The 13,127-nt window shown below is 66.7% G+C and overlaps 1 protein-coding gene across 1 annotated transcript in view; it reads right to left on the bottom strand.

Annotated features, from left to right (window-relative positions):
* Positions 1 to 416: 416 nt before the first annotated feature.
* The window catches only part of TPO (thyroid peroxidase), a 38,765-nt gene continuing 26,054 nt past the window's right edge, over positions 417 to 13,127 (bottom strand). The window contains 11 exon segments of the mRNA XM_045979941.1: positions 417 to 629; positions 719 to 863; positions 2,467 to 2,513; positions 2,515 to 2,599; positions 6,181 to 6,280; positions 6,602 to 6,733; positions 8,897 to 9,064; positions 9,870 to 10,078; positions 10,527 to 10,764; positions 11,591 to 11,761; positions 12,336 to 12,594. Of these exon segments, the coding sequence (XP_045835897.1) occupies positions 417 to 629; positions 719 to 863; positions 2,467 to 2,513; positions 2,515 to 2,599; positions 6,181 to 6,280; positions 6,602 to 6,733; positions 8,897 to 9,064; positions 9,870 to 10,078; positions 10,527 to 10,764; positions 11,591 to 11,761; positions 12,336 to 12,594 (1,767 nt within the window).

Raw genomic sequence — 13,127 nt, 5'->3', positions numbered from 1 at the left:
CTGCGTCCTGGCCCTGATGCCGGTGGGGGTCGGACCGGCCGCGGAGGGAGACAGACCTGAGGGCTCTCTCCATTCCCACCGTTCCTCCGGAAATCCCAGGAGTCCGAGCCTGGGTGCCTCGTGCCTCAGGCCCTGGAGCACGTGCGCCGCGATGTTTGCGGGCTCCGAGGGGGACGTGGGCTCCTCGCGGCGAGGGGACCCGTGGGCTTTCCCCAGGGAGCCTCTGGCGGCCATTCAGTCGCTGTGACTGTCACACTGACAGAAGTAAGATCTGGTCCCCAGCTCCTGTGCGAAGCAGCGCTGTGGGCGGGTCACAAGCAGTGGGACCCGTGTCACAGACGTTCCCGTTTCCTCCGCCACGTCCTCCCTCCTGCTGCGTCGGGAAGAGCAGCCCCAGCTGGAGCCTGTCTCTGTCGCTAACTGCGCTCTGCGTCCCGGGGCAGGGCGGGCTTCCCGTCTCCCATCTTCCCATTTCCCGGCGGGGCTGGCAGGGACAGGCCACCTGGGCAGGGGACCCAGCCGGCCACTTGGTCATTTGTGTAGAAAACTAGGGCCACGACGATCGCTGCTCTGGGGGGTTCCGGTCCCTCGATGCCGCTGAGGCCAGAAACCCTCAGAGGGGCTGTGACCTGCATGCGGGGAGCAGGGATGCGCCGGGTGTCCGAAGCGGGACAGTCCCCTCGGGGCCACACAGATCCGAAGAGCCAACCTCCCTCACTGCGGCTGCCTGGGGGGACGTAGCCAGGAAGGGACGCTGCCGCAAGGAGGACTGCCTGTAGGGGACACTGCTGGGGGGGACGCCTCCAGGAGGGGACACAGCGGGGAGGGGACACGGGTGTGGAGCGTCCATGGCTCGGCGGTGGCTGAGATGCAGGACGCAGGGAAGGGGGTGGGTGGCAGGAAACAGGAGGAGGAGGAGAAGCGGCAGGACCCCGGGAGGACAGACGTGAGTACAGGAAGACGGCGCGTCTCGGCATGTTGGGTGGGATGGAGCGGCTTGTCAGCGCGTGGACGCGTGTGGGGGCCGCCCCGGGAGGAGCGGGTCAGGCGGGTGCGCACAGCCCGTGGCCACGTGTCCTAGGATTTACTCGCTGGTGCCGGGTCGTGACTCAAGCAGGCGCTAGGTCAGCCTGGATTTGGGAAACCGCCTCAGTGGTGATTTTGGAAACACGGAACTGTTGTCCCGCAGGGACCCGGGTCAGGGCGTTCTGCTTGGCGTCCGACAACAGGCAGGGCCGCCGCCGTCCACCCTGTCACCCCCGTGAAAGCGAGCATGAAGGACACGTGACTCTGGCTCGGGGAGCAGCGCACACTTTATTCAGGAAGGAAACGCCAGGATCGAGGTTGTTTCCAGAGTGAACCTCCTCCCCCTTGTCGTGCGGAAGGGGGTTCCCATCCCGAGAAGGAATCAGCCCGCGGCCGCCCTGTCACAGCCGCTTCCACGCGCGTCACTGCGGTTCCTACTGGCAGAGAAGGATTTGGGATCCGCCGGCCGGGTCCTGCGGGAGAGAACTGGCTCTCAGCTGTGGGCAGACTGGGCACCCCCCGGGGCCCACGTCTCAGTCGGTGACTCGGGGGCCCGGGGACACGCAGGGTCTCAGGGTGGCTGGAAGGGTCCTCGTGTGTGCGTTCCACCGGGGCATTTCCTTTCCCTGCTTCGGGGTGGACGCCGGTCCTGCTCTATGGTGGGACGCTTCGGGGTCAGGGCCACCAGCTCCGAGCGTCCCAGGGCCGGCCGCCCACCTGGGACTGGGACAGGCGTGCGCTCGCCCGACTTCAGTGTTGCCCGCCCTGCAGCCACACACAGAGTAAAAACAGCCTCGCGCAGCCTAGACCCGTTGTCTCCACACTACTTGGGATGACGCCATTTTTTTATAAAAAGTGCTTTCTGGGGGCACCTGAGTGGCTTGGTGGGTTAAGCCTTTGCTTTCGGCTCAGGTCATGATCTCAGGATCCTGGGATCGAGCCCCGCATCAGGCTCTCTGTTCGGCGGGGAGCCTGCTTCCTCCTCTCTCTCTGCCTGTCTCTCTGCCTACCTGTGATCTCTGTCAAATAAAGAAATTATATATATATATATAAAGTGCTTTCTGGAAGTCAACATTTCCTTTCCGTTTCTGGCTGTCGTGTTCGGCCGAGACTTGGGGTGACACGGAGGCCAGCGTCTGCCATGGAGTCAGTTCCGAGCCGGTTTGCACAAGCAGGAAGCATCGTCCCGGCTCCTGCCCGCTTACTCGTTCTAACACGCCTGCACTCTCTAGACAAAGTCGGTTACACTTGTCACAAGTCACCCTCCTGGAAGACGCAGCTTGCTCGAGCCGTGAACGCACCGCGAGCATGTGCACAGAGGGACCGGACCGGTGTGGGCAGCCACGCGGGGTCAGGGGACCAGGGTCTCCGTGAGGGCCTCCTGGTCTGAACGGGAACGTGGACGCATGCGGACCCTGCGCCCACCCAGGCTGCACCCACCTGCCCTGCGCCCCGAGTGGCGGCAGCAGACTGTGACACGCTCGCGACCCGGCGCGTGCCGAGACCCGGCTGGCGGGCTCCTCCTCCACCCGAGTCTGCGATGCCCAGCGAGGCTTCCCGGCCGGCGTGTGCCCTGCGGACAGAGGCCGTGACTCAGCGAACGCCCAGGGCCGGTCACACGCATTGTCATGCTGTCATGGTGGCTGGAGGCGGTGCTGGGACCCCGGGCGTCTCCTGATCCACCCGGGGGAACCTGGGGCCGCTGTGAGCTGAAAGACAGCGCCGGGTGCAGCGCGGCCCGCACCGTTCTCCGCCGGACGTCAGGAGGCCTCGCAGCCCGTCCCGCGCCGGGAGCCCGCCGCAGCCCGCAAACGCCCTGCCCAGAGACACCCCTGCCCCGGTCCCGCCGAACGCGTCTGCTCCCATGTCTGATTTGCGCGGGTGGGTTCGGAGAGTCACCATCCCCCGGAGGAGAACTGAACTGGGGCAGCCGCGTGCCCGCTGTCCCTGTCCTGTTTTCCAGCGACTGCACGCACGTGGCGTCTGGACGCGGATTTCCCGAGCCAGGGCCGTCTGGGAGCGCGCTGTGCACCTGTCCGGGGAGCTGGTCCTGGCTGTGCCCCCCCTCACCAGACCCTCCCAGAGCGGGGCTCCCAGGGCGAGAGCGGCACCCCAGGGCGACCCTGGCACCAGAAGGGAAGTCAGGAAACGTGACGGGAGGAGCGGACATGGACAGGATGCACCGGGACCCCCGGGCGCACCGAACGCCACACGCAGAGGGGATGAGCCAGCGACGCGTCTGCGTGGAAAAGAAGAAAGACTTTGGCTAAACCACGTAACTTGGCAGCCGTGGGAGTGGGAGCGGGAGCGGGAGCCCGAGCTGCGGGGAGAAGGACAGGGACTCCGGAGCAGCGGGGACGCAGGGGTGCGGCTTGGCCTCGCCCCGCCTCCACCTCCGCCCGTGGCCATGAGCGGGAGACACCCCGCTCTCTGTGGGGTCGGTGCCCCGTGGGAGCGGGAGCGGGCGCGTCGGCCACGGAGCCAGGAGAGCGGCCGGGCGCGTGCACCATCCTCCCAGGAGCCCACCAGGGTGCTTCGGATGCAGCCACATGGCCTCGCAGTGAAGGGCTGGGCGGGAAGCGGGTGTCCCAATGCCAGGGCGTTCGTGGATTGTGGGCGCGGAGTCCCTGGTGTGGACACAGCGGGCCGAGGGGCCGGGGAGCCCCACCCACGGGCTGTCCCCCGAGAGCTCCGCAGAGGGCAGTCCCTCGGGGCGGCCACCAGGGCCGGGTCCCCTCCCACGGCACCCTGTGCCCCTCCAATCCCAGAGGACAAATTCCTTCCCTTCCCAAGCGTCCCTCTCCCTGGGAGGACCCACAACCAGGAAGCTTCAAGCTCTTGACCAAACTCAAGACCAAAGGCCTTCTGCTGTGGGGGGAGCGGATCCCGGGCGGGGCGCGTGGGGGCACTTCTGGGCGTGACTGCAGGCTCGCCTCCCCGAGGGCTTAGGTGCTGTCCGTCTGTCCCCACAGAGGCCGTGGGCCAGCAAGTCAGTGTTCGCCTCTCCGTGCCACTCTGAGCGCCTCTGCGGCCCGACGGCTCTGCTCTCCGCCGCCACGGGTGACCAGCGACCCAGCCGAGCTTCGGGGCGGGCATGAAGGCTCCAGAGTCCAGACTCCAGGGCAGTGGACACTGTCTTCCCAAGTGCCCATGGCCGTCTGTCTTAACAAGAACCCCTTTTCCTTGTGTGGGGCCTGAGGCATCTTTGCATCACGGTACGGCGACCGAGGTCTGACGGAGACGTCACGTGAACTTAAGTCATGGCGATGTTGGGTTTACACAGCGTGGACGTTCAGTCCACGGGATCGCAGCTCCCAGCCCCTCCGTGGTGCGTGCCCGTGGCCTGGCTCGTTTTCACCACTTTGTGCACTGGGCGGCCAGCAACGGGTTTCGGTTGCCGCCCGTGTCGGAGCTTCTAAGACCAGGCGGTAAAACGGGCTCCTTCCTGCCACCAGCCCCGCCGAAAACGCTGCTCAGCAGTTGGTGTGATGGCCCGGCAGTCGGTAGGGCTGTCCCGAAGAGGATGGTCCCGACGGTCCAGACGGTGACGGTCCCGACGGTCCAGACGGTGACGGTCCTGACGGTGTAATCACACTCGGGGCCAAAGCAACCTGGGGGGAGGCCAGGGGTGCAGTGGCCAAGGCCAGGCCCCAGACCTGACAGAGCCCGGGTCTCGTCGCTGCTCTTCCCAGCGCAGGCAGGTGACACCTTCCACCAGCAGACGCCCAGCACGGCTGTATGCGATTCCTGGGGCATCAGTGACACCGTGCCATGGCCCCACGGGCTTGGCCACAGAAACCTGTTCTCTCCCCTTCCTGCAGTGTGGACGTGTGAGGTCATAATGTCAGCAGGGCTGCTCCTTCTGAGGTTTCAGGGGGTTTGCTGGGGACCCTTGGCCGGTAGACATGTCCCCCGGTCTCTGCCCTGGTCTTCACCCAGGCTTCGCTCTGTGTGTGTCCCCGTCTGTCCCTACTCCCCCTTCCTGCGAGGACAGCCATCCTGTTGGACCGGGGACACCTACTCTGACACAACCTCATCTCAACTCGTTATTTCCCCAACGACACAGCTTCCAAATACGGCCGCATGCCCGGGTCCCAGAGGTTGGGTCTCCAACATGTGAATCCAGGGGACGTGTTTCAGCTCGTAACAAAGACCTCGTATGATCGAAGGGAGAGTTTAACGACATCACGACTCAACAAGCCCGTGAGACACGCGGCCATCGCGCGATCCCCTGAGCTGGTAGGTTGAAGGGACTCGCGTCTGAACTGAGGTGTGCGTTGGTTCTGCCAGAAGTCCCGAGTCTGTTGAAAGTGTCACTTAAATACCATTAACCAGGCAGATACCCACGTGTCGGGCGAAGAAGTGGGGGCAGGGCGCTCTTGGAGTCCAAAGGATGTGGGTGACGGCTTTCCACGCCGTCCTGTCCCGGAGCCGCTGCTCCCAGGGGCTCGGAGAGGGGCCAGGCTGCGGCCAGCCGTGGTTGGGGACACCACGTGATGGTGACCTCCTGGTGGTGACAGCTGGCCACCCGGGCTCTGGGTTTGAGTGTGGCATCCGGTCGCAGCTGCAGAGGGGCGGGGGGTGTGGGCTGGCCCTGGCCAGACGGGGCTAGCAACGGCGTCTTGTAGTTCACGCCGCCGGGAAGGTTGAGCAAGATTCCGAGCTCGAGTCCTCGGAGCTGCTGGTCAGGCAGCGGGAGGACGGGCGCAGACCCACGTCTGCAGAGACGCCCGGGTCCGCTCCGAAGGGCCCACCCCGTGGCCGGTTCTGACGTGAAGGTCCGGCTTTACGTCAGCCCCAATTCCCGATTTGCAGGACTCTGCGCCGGGGCCGGGTGGCTAATAGGCCGGTTTGTCCCCGGGGAGACCTTTACTCTCCGAGACACCTGGGGACAATCTTGGCTCCTAACGGGAGCGTCCCTGGCAACCCACTGCCCTGCCAAGCCCCCGCCCCGAGTCTCTAGCCACAGGCCGCGGACGCCCCGAGGTGTGTGGGCTCGAGGCATAAGAAAGAGCCAGAAACCTGAGCTTTGTGCAAAGTCGCTCTGGGGCTACAGGGGTTCTAGGCACCGAGCGTCTGCACTGGCTTCTGGAACACACCAGCCTTGCCACAGGGGAGGAGACGGCCTCTGCCAGCTTTGGGGGGAGGACTTACCACCGGCAAACCACCGTCCAGGTGAAACCTGCCAGGCCGCCGACCAGCAGGGCGCCCAAGGCGATGGAGACCCAGGAAGCCTTCGGGAGCCTCCCAGAGTCTGGGGAGAGGGAGCGGGTTAGTGAGCCCACCTGCGGAGGGCTGCGGCCAGCGTGCCCCGAGCCCCGGGCCAGCCCGGTCCCGTGGGGCTTGCCTCTGCCGGTGACTACCCGGAGAAGCCATTTCCCAGACGAGCTCTCACGGGTGCGAGGGGTCAGGAGCTGCCGGGAAGCACCGTGCACGCCCAGCCGCGCACGTCGGTGGCGGGACACACACGGTGATGGGCGCAGTGCCGTGGGGAGGACGACCCTGCTGCCATCCGTAAGGCATGCACCGACCCGCCCTCCCGTCCCGCGGAGGGCGCACGCGGAGTGAGCTTTACCCACGCACGCCGTCCCGTCCTCCGCCGGCACGTAGGGGTCAGCGCACTCACAGCTGAAGCCACCCTTGGTGTTCCTGCACTGGGCCGACGGGTGGCAGGGAGGCGCTGTCACGTCTTCACACTCATTGACATCTGCGCAGACCACACGGAGGTCAGGCCGTGTCCCTGTCCTCCCTGGACCCCTGCAGCCCTCACCCTGGAGGCACCTGTCCTCTCCCTGCTCTGTGGGCAAGAGAATCGAGAACCCCCAGTCCCCTGGCAGCCGTGTCCCTGTTGGGCCACGTCCGTCCCCGAGCACCCGCTTCCTTGCCGCCAGCGGCTGCCCGCTGAGGTCAGCCCGGCACACAGTCGGCCACGCCGTGACCATTCACAGCTGTGTTCAAGTTCTGTGCCAAGGGCTCCTGCGTAAGCGGAGGTGACAGGCGTGGGCGGGTCGTGCCGTGGGGCCACCGGCAGCTCACGGCGAGCGGGGCACACTGGGCAGCTGCGCCTCATTCCACACGGGGCCAGAGCGTCCCCAGGAGGTAGGCACCTCCGCCCCCCCCGCAGTGGGACGTGGCCTGGTGTGGGACAGGGTGGGTGGGAGGGGGGTGGCCAGGACAGGGCTGGGTCTGTGCATCCACGCGGACGCTTCCAACTGGACGGCTCAGCCTTGGAGCCCATGTGAGGCCTCGGGCCGCGACGCCGCGACCCTTGACCCTGGCCCTCAGGAGAGCACAGGCTGCCAAGTTGGAGCTGAGGCTCCCGGGCCAGAGAGCCGGTGAGAAAGGGGCGTTGCCCTCACGTCTCCTTCTGCCTGAAACCCGGGACCCTCCCTGGATTCCTGAGGCCTGTTTCCTGGTGACTCGCCGAGTCCATTTTCCTTCAGATAAAATGTTTCTTTTCTGGCCAATTCCAGGAAACACCGAGGTCTTAGTGTCAACAGATGCCGGATTTAACCGGTCCCTGAGCACGTGCTGGACGACACGACCAGCAGCCCTCTTGGGCCGTCCCGTGTCCGAGGAATGACGCGGAGTCACAGAGGCCGTGGGTTCGGGAGGCAGACGGGGAAGCCTCTGAGGCGGTCCAGGCCAGGCATGCGGGGTCACGGACCGGGTCATGGCCAGCGGGGAACGAGGTCCAGCGAGAGCGGGTCGGCCAGCCTTCCCAGGCCCGACCCGCCCAACCCGTCTCGTAGCCGTGCAGGTCCCGACTTGGGTGTGCGGGGGACCCGGAGCTGCTTCTCTGCGGCCAGAACCCCTAGAAGCCAGGAACCATGCCCACGCGCGGGCTGCGCCCCAGCCGTCCGCCGGCGTCACCCCGTCACCGTCAGAAGCAGCCGTTAGGCTCGGGAGGCTCAGGGCTAGCGGTCAGTACGAGCCAGGCACGTGCTGGCACCTGGTCACTTGTGGCCCACTTGAGGGGAGAGTGGCGGAAGCGTCTGTAACTGGGCGTGTGGTGACGGTCATGCAGCTGTTACCACGCCCGTGACCAGACAGTCATCATCCTCCTCCGTGGAAGCCCCGGCGTGGGCGCGTCTCTCTCCCTTGCGCCCCGCCGCACGCGTCTCCGCAGACACCCGGCTCTGCCGCAGACAGCCGTGGCCGTGGCCGTGGGCCTGCAAGTCGGGCGCGCGTCCAGCTCCCAGCATGCTTCCCTGGCCTCCACCTCCTGCCGCTCTCAGGGTCACCCGTTCTGGTCCTGGGTCCTTCCTGTGGGTCCCAGCCTCTCTCGCCAGGAACCCCAACCTCAGGGTTTGGTGCTCAGAGGGCCCCCGGGGGCGTCCCTTTGCCCGCTTCTCCGGAGGAGTGACTTGGGGACCCAGGCCCGTCACCTGAGCGGCCCCCACCCCCGACACCGTTCTAACCAGCAGAGTGAGGCACGGGGCCCCTGGGACGGACCCTGGAGGCGCCCACTCGTGCCTGTGACGGCCGCATGGACACACTCGGACACCTGCAGGGATGAGGACGCGGCCGGGATGAGCCTGCTCCGGGCCGGTCCAAGCCGAAGCCGTTCTCTTGGGCTTCATCGGAGAAGGCGGCTCTGGAAGCTCTTTCCGTGAGTCACTAACGCGTCCCCTTCCCGCCGGCGTCACCCCGATGGCCGCGCTGGGACGCGACTGTCTCGGTGCTTCGTTATCTGGCACGAGGTCTGCGGGGCGTGTCGGCCTTGGGGACGCCGAGTTCGGAGCCAGCGCGGCTCCGCGGAACAGGACGGCGCCCGCGGGCCCCTTCTCCCCACGACACTCGTTCCCACTTCCCGTTTGCAAACCGCGGATCTGGGGGCAGTAAAGCCGGCGTCTGTGGAGCCACTGACCTCGGCACACGGGCGGCCGGAGCAGGCCACGGGGGGCACAGGCCACCTGCTCCCGGCCTTGCAGCTGGAACCCGTGGCGGCAGGAGAACACGAGCACGCGCCGGCCGGTCTCGCCGCAGAGCGCGAAGTCCCCGTTGTCCACGCCGTCGGGGAGGCCGCATGCGTCACCTGCACCAGACGGCGACAGACCCCACCGGGCACTCACTCCCGCTCGCCTCCCCGTCTCCGTGGCCTCCGGCCGCAGCGACCCCACGTCCCGTGGACCCGTCCAGGCTGCGCACGACGGGCAGCAGTGGCAATGGGGGACCCCGACCCCCGCGTCCCTCCCTGCCCTGAGCGACCCCTCCGGGCGCCGCCCTTGCCCAGCCCGTGCCTTCCTCCTGCTCCCACCTCTCTCCTGCCTAACCCTCAGGGCCTCACCTCCTCACCCCTCACCCCCCCACCCCTCACCCCCTCACCCACTCACCCCTCACCTCCTTACCCTCCACCCCTCCCCCTTCATCTCACCCCCTCACCCCCTACTTCTCTGATCTTCACCTCCCCACCTCCTCAACCCCTCACGTCCCTCACCTTCTCACCCCTCACCTCTCCCTTCCCTCACCTGCTCGTCGCCCCCACCCTCTCACCCCCTTGAACCCACCACCTCCTCCCCCTCACCTCCCCATCTCCCTCGCTTCCTTCACCTCCCCCCGCTTTCTTGCCTCCCCCCACTGTCAGCCAGGGCGTCTCTCCCGCAGCCTCGTGGGCACACGGCTTCTCAGCACCGGGCGTGTCTGTGCGGACAGCGTCACGGAGGCCGCGGACAGCGTCACGGAGGCCGCGGAAGCGCTGTGCCCCGATGCCGCGTGCTCATCCACACACCTGTCCGCCCCCACTCGGGGGTCCCGGCTGCGGGGCTCACCTCCCCCTTCGGGCATGCCTTGTGGCACACGACCACACGCTACGACCTAATGTAAAAAGGGCTTCACGTCACCTTGAGGAGGGGGCTCCCTCCACACGTCCAGGTTCAGACCCGGAATGTTCTCGCACGCCTCGAAGTCCCGCGGGAAGCTTCCGGTTTGGAAGGCATCGGCAGGCACGCTGGGGAGGCCCGTGTTGTCACAGATGACCCGGGACAGGGAGTGCCTCGCCAGCTCGCGCCGCTGGGCCGCGGAGAACACCCCGCCGCTCTCCCACCAGAACCTGCGCGGGAGCGGAGAGCCCGTGGCTGAGGGCGCCTCCCTTCGGGTCGGACGGCGTGTCCCGAGCTGTCGCCCACGTCCCAGTGCTCCCAGACCCTTCCCTCCTGACCCACGGGCCAGGAACGAGGGTCTGACTTCCTGACTCCCTCGGGGGCCCTCGCGGGACGGCGGCCAGGCTACGCCGACAGAAGGGCAGCAAACCCACCCGCGCTCGGACGCCGTCCCTGGGCCTGGGCCTCCTTCCTCGTCAGCGGCCCCCCTGCCCGACTTGGCAGACCCGTGAAAGAACACACACAGGGGCTTTCTGGGCGTCACCACGGGATGGCTGCCCAGGCGCGAGACCGGGCTCACAGCCCAACAGAGACAGCCGGGCCGCGTGAGCACCCACGACAGTTGTGCTGGGGCCTGCGTGGCTGGGGGCCGCAGACGTGTCCGGCTGAGGCACCTACCGGTCTCCGTCCCTCAGGGCCTTCATCTGTCTCCCAATGAGGCACGCGAACAGCGGACCCGTGCGCGCCCGGGGCAGGAAGGTCTCGGCCAGGCCGCCCAGCCAGACGTCGATGTTGTCGGGGTGCCCGTACAGGTCCATCATCCGGCCCGCGATGCTGGTGTTGGCGAAGGCGGTGCGCAGGTCGGCCGGCGTCTGCAGGCGGGGCAGGCCGCAGAACTCCCTCCATGCATTGTAGCCTGCAGAAACCACCCCGCTACCTCGTGCCCAGCAGAGCGGAACGTGCCAGAGTTTCCAGCACCACGGCCGGGGCGTACTGGAGAGCTTGTTTGAGACACAGTAGGAAGGCACGGCATTGTGCGGCGTCAGGATTCGACCTCCTGACCGAGGGGGAGGCCAGAGCAGCTCATGTCCTGACCAAGCGCCTGGATCCCCGGGTGGGTCCGTGAGGGGCATGTGCGGGTGCGCCCCGACCTGGAGGAGCGCCCCAGGCGACCGGCAGGTCTGCACTCGTGGACCAGCCGGCAGGGGCCTTGCAGGGCTGGCAAAGCGGACCAGACAGCTGAGCCGCGGGGGCCCCGGGAGGAAAGGCCACGGGGGCGGGGCGTGAGGGCCGGCCTCCGGGAGCGCTGGGGAGTGCTGGGACAGACGGAGGGTTAGGGTTGGAGTGGGCACAGCAAGTGGGAGGAGGAGTGGGGACTGGCCCGAGAAGAAGGTTCCAGCTCCCAGAGTGGCCCAGCAATGGGACCACTGGTGGGAGACAGCCTGGAGGCAGCCAGAGGCGTGTGCTGGCCTGGGGGCGGTGAGGGGGCAGACGGGCGGGACAGCGGGCCTTCTGACTTCCCAATGCGCACCGGCCAGACCGCCGCCTCTCCTGTTCGGAACCGCTCCCGCCCCACCCCCGGGTCTCTGTCCTCTAAGCAACACTGATCGGGCTCGCCATGGACGGACCAGAGCCCTGGAAGGTGACCGGGGATTGGAGACACTGCTTCCGATAGAAGAGGCTCTGGGGGCCGGCCCGCAGCCCACGCAGGACGGGAGCAGGGAGGAACGGGGCGGACGCACCTGGCAGGCCGTGGTCCCGGCCCCGCTGCAGGTTGATGGACGCCAGGTCCAGCCCGCCCGAGCTGCCCAGCACAAACAGCCTCTCTGTCAGCTCCTCGTTCATCAGCTGCTCCGGCTCCTGCCGCTTGGCCGGTCTTGCCAGGAGGCCCCTCACCAGGGGGTCCAAACCCCCTGGAAAACACCAGGGACGAGAGGCGGTCGTCCCACGAGTCCTGGTGGAACTGTGCTTGTCCTTAACGGAAAACCCTTCAAGATCACGCATGTAAGGTCACGACTTCACTTTACACGATTCTAGGATTTCTGGGTGCTGTTTGGGTTCTGCCGTGGTGATGGGTGAGCTCCAGTCTGGGTTCCCGGGGACAGACCAGCAGGTGCCTCGGGTCCAAAGGGAACCCAGAGAAGGAGCGCAGCAGTCCTGAAGCTTTCGTGTTGTTTCCCGCAGCGGATGCCTGCAGGAGGCGAAGTTGGAGTCTAACGGGCAGGGGTGGGGCTGGACGGGGGTCAGTCGGGGCACCTGCTCCCTCACCTCTAAGGACCAGCCTGCCCCACGGACCCTTTATGGAGAAGCCCAGCTCTCGGTTCCCTCCCACCCTGATCACAAGGGTCTTTTATCATGACTGTCTGGCCTCCAGGGACCCCCCAGAGAGAAAACGGGGTGGCCCAGGGCCATTGATAAACAGGGTCGGGGCGTGGTCCAGGGCAGCCACGGCAGGGAGGCCGAGCCCCGGCATGAAGGGAGACGCACCTTCCTTGAGGAGCCTCCAGGGACTGAAGAAGGCGTCCCGCAGCCGCAGCGGGGGGAGCCCCGGGGGCTCCTGGAAGTGGGCGTCCAGCCGCTTCACCAGGGGGTGCACAGTGGCGTGGCCAAAGCGGAAGGCAGCCGTGGAAAACACATTGGACACGGTGGGGTCCACAGCAGGGTCGTAACCCTCATAAGGGCCCACGTGCTTCTGGAAGGCCTCGGGGCCCAGGACTTTGGGGACATAATCCCGCATGGTGATGATCTACGGAGAGAGGAGAACAGCAGAGCTTGTGAGCAGCGGCGGCTGGCAGCAGAGCCCACATTCCAGACTTGGGCCACGTCCAGCGACAGGGAAGGACTTTCTCCTGCATATCCGCGGGGGCCAGACTTGTCCCGGGAAGGACACGTGTCCTGGTCAGGGAACAGGTGAACAGGTGAATGGATCCCAAGAACCCCCTCACAGCTCTGAGACTTATGGGGCTTGGAGGGCATGTCAGCGACACCCCCAAACACCCCCAGGGCAGGGCAGGGCACGTACAGCTTGGGTGCACCATGCAGGACTGGCTGCCATGCTGCACCCTTCCCCCAACCTCCTCGCCCCCTTCGCCGCGGGCCCAGCAACGCCTGAGCTCAGGAGTCAGGGATCCCGGTGCTTCAAGGAGCCTGAGCCGTGGAGGCCCAGGTCCCGACCCGGGAGTTCCAAGCCCCCCAACTCCGTGGCTGTGCAACTCTGGTGCGTGCGGAGCTGGGTGGCCTCTCGGATCTGGCTTCCTTTTCTGGAAAACTCTTTTTCAC

The sequence above is a fragment of the Meles meles genome, chromosome 15 (assembly GCF_922984935.1).
Source record: "Meles meles chromosome 15, mMelMel3.1 paternal haplotype, whole genome shotgun sequence".
Taxonomy (NCBI): Eukaryota; Metazoa; Chordata; class Mammalia; order Carnivora; family Mustelidae; genus Meles; species Meles meles.
The sequence above is the reverse complement of the archived record's forward strand: the minus strand, read 5'-3'. Positions and strand labels throughout refer to the sequence as shown.